This window comes from Octodon degus, unplaced genomic scaffold, assembly GCF_000260255.1.
Source record: "Octodon degus isolate 3935 unplaced genomic scaffold, OctDeg1.0 scaffold00051, whole genome shotgun sequence".
In the NCBI taxonomy this organism is placed as follows: Eukaryota; Metazoa; Chordata; class Mammalia; order Rodentia; family Octodontidae; genus Octodon; species Octodon degus.
In genome coordinates, this window is record NW_004524627.1 from 11,454,618 (window position 1) to 11,467,909 (window position 13,292).

Sequence of the window (13,292 nt, forward strand, 5' to 3'; positions counted from 1 at the left end):
CTCTCAACAATTTTTTTAAACCATTTATTTACTTATTCATTTATTTATTTGGTACAGAGTCTCACTACACAGCTCAGTCTCACAGTGACCCTCCTGTCTCAGTCTCCCCACCACTGGGTTTATAGGCATCCACTACTATACCCGGTTCTGGAGCTCGCAAGACATGTGGTACTGGCACTTAGACCGCTGAGCTATCTGTCCCACCCTCAAATAACCATTTTTAATGTGTTAATACTTAATATGAGAAAAATAAACAGTAGCAAAGGAACAATCAGTTATTATGGACAAAACTGGCATGGGCTTTTTCTATAAGCTTTTTGGAATAAATTTTAGCTGAAGGTAAGGAAGAAATTTGCAGTAAGTAGGATAGAGATGTTTGCCACTACCCAGGTTGTTCTGACTGATTGTAATTCAGGAAGGTCCTAGTCAAGGTTATGGAGTTTGTGAATACAGGAACATAGAATGGCACAGGGAAGGTTCTAGAACCAATCACCAAATGGAGAGGAAAGGCATCGATTGACTCAATTTAAAATGGTATCCTTGAGTGGAAATAAAATGTAAAAAAACTGCATTTCTAAGGTGTCACAGGAAGGGTAAGAAAAAAACTATGCCTCCATTTCCTGTTAGAAACAATTTACTTCGATCATCTTCCATCTTTTGTCAGGCTGCAGAGTCAGCTAAATTTGACCTCATCAAATATTTACAATCATAATAGAACCTCAAACAAAAATAGAACAATTTCAAAAATACAGAACATAATGATCAACTTAATCCCTAGGTCCGAAGTGTGATCCACAGAAAGTCTGTCCTCTATGACACCCCAAAGGCCGCAGTACACACTGTTAAAATTCCTAACACCAGTTACTCCACCTTGACAAATGATGACAAAATACCTACAATAGGGCTAATTCTGTCATTTCACATGCAATCTTACCTAGATAGCTTAATCTTCTTTATATTATTTTGTTCTTTATAAATTTATAAAACCAATCATCCCATTAATCAGCCCATGAATTATCTTTACTCCACCCACAAGTGAGACTGTCTTCACTGAGTTGAATCAACATTCAAATGGCTAATACATCCCATTGAGGATGATCAATTCCTGCTCAAAAGGAGCTTACAATCTGATGATTTGCTTAACTTTTAGAAAATAAACCTTCAGAACTTTCAGACTCCACAAATCCCATTCATTCATAGACTCTACAAATCTGATAATCTCAGATCCAGTGCAAGAAACAAACAAAAAGGAGTCCATAGGAAACTCTTAATACAGGAGTAACTATGAGTTATAATCAGATAATAAGAAAATTCCAGAGTATACACAGATATAAACCATATAGCCTCCTGTGCTTCTGACAGGATAAGAGTTGGGAGATAGCAGAGCAGGTCTTGACAAGCAGAGCCACAATTGATAATGAGAAAGACTAGAAACTAAAGCAAGTATCTGTCAGTCCAGTTGGGTGTGGCACTTTATGGTCCAACCTCCAACCAGGAAGCTGTGCCCTTAGGCAACTAGATTTTATCTTAGTTTAAAATGGTAGTAGAGGAACAATCAACTTTGAACAAAGGATAGAAGAAACGCCAGATTTCAGTTTTAAAGGATTAGTGACTCAGAGACCCTAAACAGAGTGGCTCCTCAAGTTCTGTATTACAGAGAGCAAGGGCAGAACAGAGTGAGGTGTGGGTGGTGTAGTTTTGTTGTTGCAGTTTTAGGTTACCTCTGCATCATATCTGACTGCAGCAGAGAATAATGAAAATGCATTCTCCACAGTAATTCCTCGCTTGATAATGTGCTGACAAAGTTTTTTCAGTCTGTTTTCACAGTAAGATGTCGCCAAATCCAAAAGACCTGAAAGTAAGATATGTGAAAGTTTTAACCCATTTGATAATAACTTACCATAATTTATAAATATACATATTTATCCTGGTGAATACAGCTACATAGGTAAGTCAGCAGAAGTTTCTAAGAAAATAATATTTGAATTTGAATAAATATATACTTTTTTGCTCCCTATCTCACCTCCAAAAGCATATTCTCTTTTATATAATTTCTTCTATAGTACAAAGGGGAAAAAAATATTTCCTCCTTCATTTTTGTTTCCAAAAATGCTAAATCCATTAGTAACTTATACTTTAATATGAAAGTAAGTCTGCAGTCATAAACTTTGTCCATAATTATTAACCATGATAACGATGATATATAATACTGTACTCTTTTTAAAGATGTTTATACTTTTGGGCCAGCCAGATAACTTAGTGATCTAAAGCACCTGCTTAGGCAAGCTTAGGTAAGCTTAGACAAGCATAGGGACCATGGTTGGATCCCTGGAACCACATGGTGGGCCAGTCCTGCCCCCAGGGTGGGCTGAGCTGGCCACAAAAAATAAAGATGTTTACTTTAAAAAAAACACATAAAAGCCAACATTTCTGAAATGTTCAACATTTCACTAGACTACCCTAAAAACGTGTGTGTGTGTATGTCCTTTTTTTTTTTTTTTTTTTTTTTTTTGAGATATATTCCTGACCACACAGCCTGGTGAGTCCCAACACAGCTTAGGTACCTATAGCATCTTCTGGTGGCAGATCCACTGTGTCAGTGTAGAGGTACTGGAGAAAGGCACGATACACGGGGTAGGAAAACTGGTCTATTTCTATCACCTCTTTCATGTCCTCATTCCAGTAGGATTGGAACATGGATCGAAAATGCTCACACCTGAAATGGAGAAGCAAATGTTACCATATAAAGGTGATGAAATCAGAAAAACTGATAACAGAGGTATCCTTAACTATTATATTTGGGCCTTCATAGAAAGAGATTATGACTTGTCATTACAAAACATCCCTGCAAGGGCCGGCCAGTAGCTCAGTAGACTGAAGCTCCTGCTTAGGCAGAACGTAGCAATTGGGGTTCGATCCTGGGTATGTGGTGATGGCCCCACCCCCGGGGCCCACTGAAACAGTGAATGAGACTTGGCAAGGTGGTATGTGCCTGTAATCCCAGTGCTTGGGAGGCTGAAAACAGGAGAATCATTATGAGCCTGATCTGTGTACTGAGACCCTATGGACCCTGTACTAAATACAAAAAAAAAAAAAAAAATCAAAACATCCCTGCAAGCACTTGGAAATGCACCTCTTACATACTCTTTCATTTCTGGTATCTCCTAATAAACATTAAGAATCACACATACTGCCCAGTGTAGGTGGAGTGTCTAGCACTCAACACCAGTTGACAGTACCCATTCTAATTAGGAGGCAGAAGGAGAAGGAGGAGGAGAAAGAGAAAGAGGAAGAGAAGGGGAAGCAAAGGAGGAAGAAAAGGAGACGAAGGAGGCGAAGGAAAAGAGGAGCTGCGGGGGAGAAGGAGGAGAAAGGGTACATAGAATTGCATTTTAAATAACAAAATTAGGGTTAGGGACATGGTTCAGTGACAGGCTATTTTCCCAGCATGCTCAACATGCTGGACCCTGGGTTCAACTCCTAGGACCACAAAACAAAAACAATGAAATGAAATGAAATAAAATTGAAATTCAATGTTAAAAATTCTGACTATATATTAAGTCAATGAAATTATTCACTTTTGTTTTATGTAATAAATGTAGTTTTAAAACTGGCTTAAGTGTCAACCAGAATGTATTAAGCTGACTATTGTTCCATTACCTTACGAGATAAATTTTCTTCCTTTCTAACTCATCTCTGGAGCAGCCATCACTCTCAACTACTTCTTTGCTTGGCCTACTGCCTTTTCTCTCCTCCAAGGCCTGTCAGAAATCTTTAAGAAAATCCAAGAGCAGTTTTCATACTGTATTTACATAAACAGATCCACTTACATAAGGAAACTGAGTATCAGATTTCCTTAAATATAAAACATACTAGCTAGGCGTGGTGGTACATGGCTGTAGTCCCAGCACTTGGGAGGCTGAAGCTGGAGGATCACTGCAAGTTCAACACTAGCCACAGTTACATAATGAACTCAAGGCCAGCCTGAACTTCACAGTGAGACCTTGTCTTGAAAGAAGGAAGGAAGGAAAGGAGGAAGAAAGAGAAAACTAGCAAGCAAGCTAACTAGCTAGCTTTTAAAATATAACAAACTTTCACAAATAGCATGTATTTATTAAATAATTCTTTCAAATTCATTCAAAACGAGTACAAAGAGACAAAATATTTTCAAAATTCATTCAAAATATTAAAAGAATGGCTCCAGTTATATAATTATTCCATCTGAGAAGCACAAAGTTGTCTAAGCAAGAAATATGGCACATAATGTGTCAGAAAACTGCACATGAAAGGAACAGACCACCTGACCACAGGGTCACAGACAAACATTTCTAATTCATCTTCTCAACAAATACTACTGCAATTCAGGTATTTATTACTTTATGTAATGAATGACAGATGGCTTTTTGGTTGTCTTAAAAAGTATTATTTGCAAAATAGGCTTTAACTAAATTTCCAAAAAGAATGGTAAATATCCAGCAATAGGACTGGTTTGTATGTTACTTCTTTCTCACAATAGCAACTTCAGTAAGCAAAAGCCCAAAAAGGTATTCTCTCACATCTATACAAGAAACTATCATTCATTATACCTAAAGAACTTTTCTTTAGTTGACAATGGGAAGACCCTGATGGCGAGAAACCCAGCATTCCCAACTATGAACTTTCTGCTTGGGAAAAATGAATCTTTAATAATAAGAGGATTTATACTGAGATTCACCAACAACCTTTTGTATGATGCATCCCCAAGAGCCCCCTGCTGCTGGAGCTAAAATCTAGGGCTATACATGATAGGCAAGTGATCTATAATGAGTTCATACAAAAATACCTGATTTTCAACACAGCTTTATGGACATGAACATATTTCCCATCAATTCGAAACTTCAGATCAGCAGTTTCTGGACTATCAAATTCTTTCTTCAGTGACTCTGCAACTGTTAAAAAGTCTTCATGCTCTGAAGGCAGCAGACACAGTATTAATACACAATGCTCAGGAGATAGAGCAAAATATGAAAGATGTCCAAAAGACCAGTAGCAGCATGGTAAATCATTCCGCTTAAGGTATTTTCAAGAGTCCATGCCTTATTTGAAAAATCAATTTCACAAAATAAGTATCTTTCATCTTTAAACTACCAACAACAGCAAAAAACAAAAGCCAACCATTACCAACAAAACAAGTAGTTACAAAAGCTATAAACACTTTTACATGCTTAGACATGAGAAATGGGTTTTTAAAATTTTGGGTAATCCAGGAGGAGGCAATCACTGAAAACTTGAGTGTTCTCTTCTACAACTACAAACATGTCAATTTTTCTCTACTGAAACACAAAGAACAACTCTGCTCTATTTTGAGTTAGTTTCAAGGAGGACCAAAAAGCAAACCTAAGACCAGGCAGTAATACTAAGTGGTCAGGTTCCTAAGCAGGGCCACTTTTGCCTAGTCATCTGAAAGCTAAGTACCTTTTTTTTTTTTTTTTTTAACAATTTTATTGAGAAACAAATAGCAATGAAACAGTTTGAAAACCGATGAGTAGAACAGTTTCAATAATGAATACATTGCATATTGTTGTGTTCTTAGTGGTTATTAAGCATCTATCTTAACCTAAGTATCAATATATAACCATCAATTCTTCCACACTATCTATAAAGAGTGAATTTACATAGCATATGCATAGTATAAACAGCTTTATAAGAAAAATTGATCACCTGACCTGGAATACATAAGTAGATTCTAACAACTGTACAAATCGTGGAACATTTCCTTTACATGTGCTTTGTATGAAAGAAGGTAAAAAGTAGAAAGTGGCTAATAGGGAAATAAATTCCAGAGGTCCTTACTGGGCACCAAAAATAGCTGCTATAGACATAAGAGATAGTTTTGACTGCCCAGGAGCTAAAAACAGTGATTTAGCCAAAGAGCTCAGCTGTTCAAGCACAGAAAAATGTGTTACCTGATAGCTTGGTATTTATAAAAGCAATTACCAATTACCAAGGCAATTCTTAGAGTAGGTACATGAGCTAAAACTTAGGCTGGAACTTAGAAAACGAGCATGGAAACATGACTTGCCAAAGCCCCGTGACCTCAACCTACAACCCACCTTAAACCCCACAATACAGAGTTCTTCTGCCCATGGACAAATACTAGAAAGCTTCTCATAAATCAGTCTTCCCCTGACCTAGAACCTGAACCACTGTAAGAGAAAAAGAAATGACTGTGACAGGCAGAGTCCAGAGGTCCAGGTGCATATCCCACCTATCCAAAGCACAGGTTCTCACTTGTGCCTCCCCTCTGTGTTCAGTCACAGGATTGAAGTGAACCTTTCCCCCTCCTCTTTGTTTCTGGCAATAAGGATAATACCTCCTTTCAAAGAAGAAATATTCCTCAAAGGTATGAATTCACCATTTGACCTTCTTCCTAACATTCAGCTGAGATCATAACTGAAAAGGAAAAACACTTCTGACTTCCAGTGGCTGAAAAGGGAACGAAGCCATCTAAGAAATATAGTCAATGACCACAGTTTCTTCCAAATTTAACAATAAAAATGTCAGGATACTGTTCTGAAGAGAATGTGTGCCATTTTAGGATGAGCCCTTTTATATATGGGTCCAGGGGTCCAGGTTAAGTAAGATATAGAAATCTCAGGCTGTGTCCTATAGAGGTCCTGTGGATGTGCATGCTGCACACACTGTATACACAATTATGGCTAAAAGGCCCAACTCAGTAAACTAAATATTTTCTAAATATATTTATTGATATACATAGTATTATAGATAAAACTGGTAAAATGAATGTAAAGGAAATGTTCGGTTGTTTCACTTTAAGCTTACCAATAACTTAACTCTCCCTAAATATACTCTAACCTAACTTCATGACAGGGGCAGTGTATATGTGTGACAGTATGAGGTCTTCTGGAGTGATGAAAACATTTTGGAACTTGATATAATGGACATATAATATTAAGAATATAGTAAATGTGAATGCATTATGCACTTTAAAATGACTTTTATATACATTTGATCTCAATTATAATGAAAGCACTTATAAACTTATAAAGAAAAATGTCCATGGAATATTTCATGACATATAAATAAACATGACTATTACTGGGGAAAATACTAAAGCTAGTGGAGACTAAAACATTCTAGTACCACAATTGGCTAATAAGCTGGATTTGGTATTTACTGAGTAGATGGTACCACTCTTCCTGGGTACATGAAGCACAAAGCATTCTTACCTACAGACAAAAGGCGCCAGGTGACAGCAGGTGTAGCACAACAGGCAAACACGTCATCAGTGCAGGAGAAGTGGGTGAGGTGAGGGAGGATCACCGACTGGCCCCGGCACTGGCCCCACATGTACACGTGCCCGCCCTGGGTCTTGGCGGCAGACGTGTGGGCGGAGTGACAGGCTGCAATTTCTATCACCCTGAAAAGATTTAAGCAAGATGCATGTCACTTTCTTACCACAAAAACCTTCAGCGCACTACTCATGGGAACTAAAAAGTTCATGCTTTGAACAACTCAAAAAGCCCAGGATTGGGATATTAGCAGCTAAGTCACACCAAGAAAGTCAAAGAGAAGGCAAGAGCACTGTAACTCTCCCTTCCTGCAGCCTTCTCTTTCACCTATGTGCATTCTGAGTGAGGATGAACAACAGTAACAGTGAGGAAACCTCAGAAAAGCAGATCAAAGTAAATGGAAAAAGTGGACACTGGTAAAATGTCCTGACTGTTCTGGGGGCCCAAGCAGTACTGAGAAAAAAAAAAAAATACTATAAATACTTCAATATACCATTTCCTTGTATCTCTCACATCCTGCCAGAGCTCAGAACACTCAAGAAGCTGGTAAGCACTGGTTCAGGGATCAAGGACTCTGAATATTCCAATCTTAAGGAAGAGCAGGCCGAATCTGATGCACCCTGTAGTGTGTTTCTTGCCACAGTGTTGCAATCAAGACTTAGTGGAAAAGACCTCACAAGGTAGTTCAATACACATTAAGCCAGTACTCTAATAGTACACAGTAAGTCAAATCAATATTCAACAGTGTCCTTTTTAAAAGGTCTTATGTATTTAAAAGTGGAATTAGTAGGCTCTAAAGAAAAGTGCATACTATACTTTGAATTTCAACACAGTCACAGATTCTTATTGACTGCCCCATGCAATGAACACCACCAAACTTCAAAAGCACTGGTCAGCCTCACACTCATTCTAGCTGGTAGTGAAACCTAGTTCAAAATGGGAATGGTAATCAACGGTACAGTCACAAAGCCCAACATACACAGGTTCAAGTCCACAACACACACGCTGTCCCAAAACACAGCACAGCCATTAAATTACCTTTCTTTCTCCACCATGATGTGTGCCGGGCTTAGCAGGTTATTTTTATTACCAGTTCCCAGCTGCCCATACGTGTTAGCTCCCCAGGCATAGAGCAAGCCCTCATCTGTTAGTGCAAGAGTATGCGCATAGCCGCAGACAATCTGCAAGTAAACGTAAATGGTTACCATTATCAGGAAAATAGGAGGCCATTATCAGGAAAATAGGAGGAAGAGCAGAGGCACATCAACCTAAAGGATGCAGCCAGCCTCTGCAAAATGCCAGTCCACTACCAGATGCAGACTGACATTTATTTGCTGGAACATGAAAAACTATTAGGCAAGACCAGCTCTTACACTCTTAGATTTTTCCATCAGTTTAATTTACCAAGTCTAATGTGCCAACACCACAAGCTTCTTTTTCTTCATGGGATTCAGGGAAGACACAATACGTGAAAGATGCACAATACAGCACAAGAAAAGAACATCAGAAAATGACAAAAACAGTACACCTCCAATATATGTCCAAGTCAAAGCAAGAAAAGGGACAAGTGCTAGCTGGCAAGATGCTGCCACACATACCTGGTTCACACACACACTGTGCAAAGCTGCCACTCTCATGGGGGTTAGCTGGTTGCCATTGTTTCCCAAACCCAGCTGGCCATTGCCATTGTAGCCCCAGCCATAGACCTGGAAGAAGAGACAGGAGCTCTGAGAACTGCAGTAAGAAGTGGAAATCCAGGCTGTCCGAACACATCAGGTGTGCTAATCTGGTATCCAATTCCATGTGATCCTCTAATTGGTATTCAGATAGAAGGTACTTTGGAGGGGATGAACGAATCAGTGCCCCTTCCATGTTTCTGGATAGACAGCTATAGGGAAGTTCCTCATTCCTACTCTATAGATGAGGAACCTGCAGGTTATGAACAATTATTAAGCAACATTGTTATGGTTTGTGTATAGGTGTCCCCTCCCCCAAAAAGCCTCATGCAGTCATGGGGCAGCTTCTGGAGTTTGTGATTGATTACTGTAGGTGTGGATGCTGCACCTGCCCTGGGACAGGTGATCTGCATTACAATGTAAGATGACAAGAGAAGTTAGCTGCTTGAGCTGCTGCTACCTCTCCCTTTCACTCTTTTGCTCTTTGCAGCCACCAACAAAGGCTGTTCCCTGCTATGTGCTGCTGTGCCTTGGAGCCAGCTGAATATGAACTGAACCCTCCAGTAACTGTGAGCTAAATAAACCTTTTCTTCCTTCATTTTGGGTGTCAGGTATTTGTCCCAGCAATGAGAGAAGAGTAACTAAGACAATCATTATATGTCAAGACACCTTGAAAAGTACTTAAAATAAGTCTTTGAGATGGCTGTGCTGGTGCATACCTACAATCCCAGCACTCAGGAGGGTCAGGAGGATCCTTGTGAGTTCAAGGCCAGCCTGGGCCACAAAGTGAACTCAAGGCCAGCCTGAACTGTGGCAAGATCCTGTCTCAAAAAGACAAAAACTAAAAAAACAAAAATAAGTCTTCGATCACAACAAAGGATATAGACACATGAAAAAATTTGCAGACAAATAGTAAAAGCTATAATAGAGAAATAACAACAAGAATAGTAGGAAAGAAAGTTTGGAGACGATCCCTCAACCTGGCTTACTTTCTAGAAAGTGGAGTGCTGAGCAGGGCTAAAGGATGAATGAGGGTGAAGGGATTTCAGGCAGATGACACAGAATATATTAGAGGAAGAGAGAAAAGACAGGTGGGCCCGGCTGGACACATATGGGATAGTGGTGGGACAAAAGACTAAAAGGAAAAGGGGGGAGGACAAGTAGGAAGAGACAGAAAATACACGACCAAAGTTGAATGTATCTAAACTGAAATATTTTAAAATAGAGAAATTTAATTAAATTTGCAGTTGTGAAAGATCACAATGGACACAACAAAAAGGGTGACAGATGTACAAGACTAGAGGCAGAAGGACCACTAATAGCTAATTTCATTTTCCCTCAGCAAACAGGTGAGCTCTGGTGACAGTGTGAAAAAAGTGAGAAGGGTCCAAGCAAAGACAGACAAATGAGGTCTCTCAGATGTCTAGAATGAGCGGGCTTCACTGGAAGGCTAAAGGTTTAGAATAGCTAATGTGGGAGATGTAAAAGAACTAGCTAGGAAGATAAAACAAGGTCTGGCTCAAATTAGAAACCTAAGACTTGCAGTGACACTAAGCCCCATAGCAGTGTAGACAGATGTACACTGGGGCTTTTCAGGGCAATTTGACAAAGGAAAGAGCCATGAACTTCAGTGTCCTAGCTAGAAAGTTAAAGATGCTGTCATCCCATGTCAGACTTGTATGACGAATGAATTTTCTGGAGAGAAATTTGGCAACAAATATTAATATTTGAATGGCATACTTCTTTGCCCAAAAATGTTGTTTCTGGGGATTTATTCCACAGGAAAACTTACACAAAGTATACAAAGATACATAGTAAAACAGAAAATCTGTGCTCCATTGTTGGCAACAGAAAAAGTACAAGCAATTGAAATGCCTATTAACAGAACTATGGATGTGGTCATCCCGGGGTAGTCACAAATGGTCTGATAATCCAGTACATGTAAGTAATATGCTTTTGGGGGTGGGGGTAGGGAGGCAAGTTATGGACAGAACAGAAAAGCAGTAATGTACAGCCATCCATGAAAACAGTGACATAATAGTACTTATCCACATTAATTGTTTAGAGAAAAGCCCAAAGGTCATATATACTACTAATAAGACTGGGGAAAGGGACAAGATCTTGGTAGGCAGTTCAGGATGGCCTTAAACTCACTAGGTAACCCAGACTGGCCTCAAACTCACAGCAATCCTCCTGCCTTAGCCTCCCAAGGGCTGGGATTACAAGCATGTGCCACCATACTTGTTTTACATTCATTTTTAAAAAATAAAAAGGAAAAAAAATAAATAAATAAAAAGGAGTGAAAAACACTAGAATAAAGGATATCAGATGGCAATCCAAAGGAATTCTGATTAGATCCTGTCATCAGGATGAGAGCAGCATTAAAGTCAAACAAGGTGAGCACACAATAAATAAAGCACTCCAGTACTACAACACCTGAGTCCATTAAGATGTTTCCAAAAACTCTCTGCTTATAGTTTCCATGCACTAAGAAATGCATAGTGGTAAGTGGCCCATGAAAGCAGAAGGTGCAACCAGAAATACTTTCACAGAAATAACCCGTAGTTCAAAGGTGACCACAGAGGAAGGTAACTGAAAGGTTAGTTTTTAAAAATATAAAACAAAAAGTTCTGACTTAGGAAGTTGCTTCTTTCTATGAAGACATTCAAATCAGACACAGTGCTACAAAATCTTTGTCAGCTAACTTTAACTGTACAGTTAACTTTTCCACTGGAAGACAAAGGTGATAACAAATTTTTCAATCCATTATATCAAACTACAAATACCTCTAAGCATTACATCGTCCTTGCAAAAAAATAAAGTTTAGCAGTGCTAGAATCTTTATTTGCAAACAAACCTAGGGATTTAAAGGAGTCACTCTGAAAAACGAGTATCATCTGACTGATGATAAATCAGCTACAAGGGAAGCTAGCACAGGCGTTTCACTTTAAGAGGGCAGATATGTAAACAGGTGCAGCAGGGCCTCACCTCACCACTATCCAGAACAGCCATGGAGGAGGTCTGACCACAGGCAATGCCAACTACCCTCTTAATATGTAAACAGTTGGTAACCTTTCGAGGAGTTGGTTGATTTGCTGTAGATCCTGATCCCACCTGGCCACAGTTGTTATAGCCCCAAGCAAATACCTACAAGAGAATGGAAAAATTAAAATGCATACTTAGGATGTGTGTAGTAGTTCTAAATGTTTTATATGCATTTCACTTATTTCATCCTCACAATAATTCTGAAAAGTAACCCACAAGGATAAATATATGGAAACTGAAACACGGTTTTATATACGGAAACTGAAACAGGGTTTTCAACTGCTTTGGGTTCCAAAACCAGTAAACAAGACAAGTGAAGGCCAAGCATCTCACTATGCTCTTAACCACTGTGCCCTAATTATGCAAGCATACATGTTTTTATTCTGGCATTCATGAGAAATGAAGCATATGCATAGAAGTATCAGTGATGTAAAAAACTCTGCTCAGGGCTGGTGAGGTAACTCAGTGGACTAAGTGCCTAGGAAGGCAAAGCACAAGACCGGGGTTCAATCCCTGGGCACCACATGCCACACCAGCCCTGCCCCTGGGTGCACTGAGCCAGCCACTGAGACCTGGTGTGGTGGTGCATGCCTGTAATCCCAGCACTGGGGAGGCTGAAAACAGGAAAATCACTACAAGTCTGAGGTGAGATCCTGTACCAAATACATAAATTAAAAAAAAAAAAAAAAAAATCTGGGGCCGGCCAGATAGCTCAGTGGATTAAGACACCTGCTTAGGCAGATGCAGGGACTGAGATCTGATCCCTGGAATGCCTGTCAGCCCCTCCCTCGGGGCATGCTGAGATGGTGATTGAGACTGGGCGAGGTGGTGCGCACCTGTAATCCCAGCACTTGCGAGGCTAAAAACAGGAGGATCACTACCAGTCCGATCTGTGTAGTGAAACCCTGCAGATCCTGTACTAAAAAAAAAAAAAAAAAAAAAAAAAAAAAAAATCTGCTCAATACTATTCATTGTTTTTCATAGAAACACTTTGAAACCATACTGTCTTACTAGTCTATAATTCTGGGCCTTCACAGCCTGCCTGTGATGACACAGCATCATCATGCTGGGTTAGTCCTACCCTTGTGAATAATGCACACAAGTGCTGGGATGTCTGTCCCTACAGAAGTGACACCTGAATGAGGCTCTGCTTGGTGAGATTTACTCTCTCATTTGCTGTCAACTTCAGATAGCTTCCTTCTTCAACTGCATCTCATGCCAATTTTTGACCTATTATCTGCCATCACTTGGAAGAAAAAAAATTATATATTAATATATA

The 13,292-nt window shown here is 39.4% G+C and overlaps 1 protein-coding gene across 3 annotated transcripts in view; it reads right to left on the reverse strand.

The window, feature by feature from the left end:
- Positions 1 to 13,292, reverse strand: part of Rcbtb1 (RCC1 and BTB domain containing protein 1) — a 61,338-nt gene that overhangs the window by 15,497 nt on the left and 32,549 nt on the right. For 2 of the 3 annotated variants that reach the window (XM_004633096.2, XM_023717265.1), the window contains 7 exons: positions 11,957 to 12,115; positions 8,891 to 8,998; positions 8,331 to 8,473; positions 7,230 to 7,420; positions 4,823 to 4,949; positions 2,565 to 2,716; positions 1,722 to 1,852 (listed from right to left, as the gene is read on the reverse strand). In XM_004633096.2, the coding sequence (XP_004633153.1) occupies positions 1,722 to 1,852; positions 2,565 to 2,716; positions 4,823 to 4,949; positions 7,230 to 7,420; positions 8,331 to 8,473; positions 8,891 to 8,998; positions 11,957 to 12,115 (1,011 nt within the window). The remainder of the gene's footprint in view (positions 1 to 1,721; positions 1,853 to 2,564; positions 2,717 to 4,822; positions 4,950 to 7,229; positions 7,421 to 8,330; positions 8,474 to 8,890; positions 8,999 to 11,956; positions 12,116 to 13,292) is intronic. The other variant, XM_023717264.1, reaches the window with a different exon arrangement.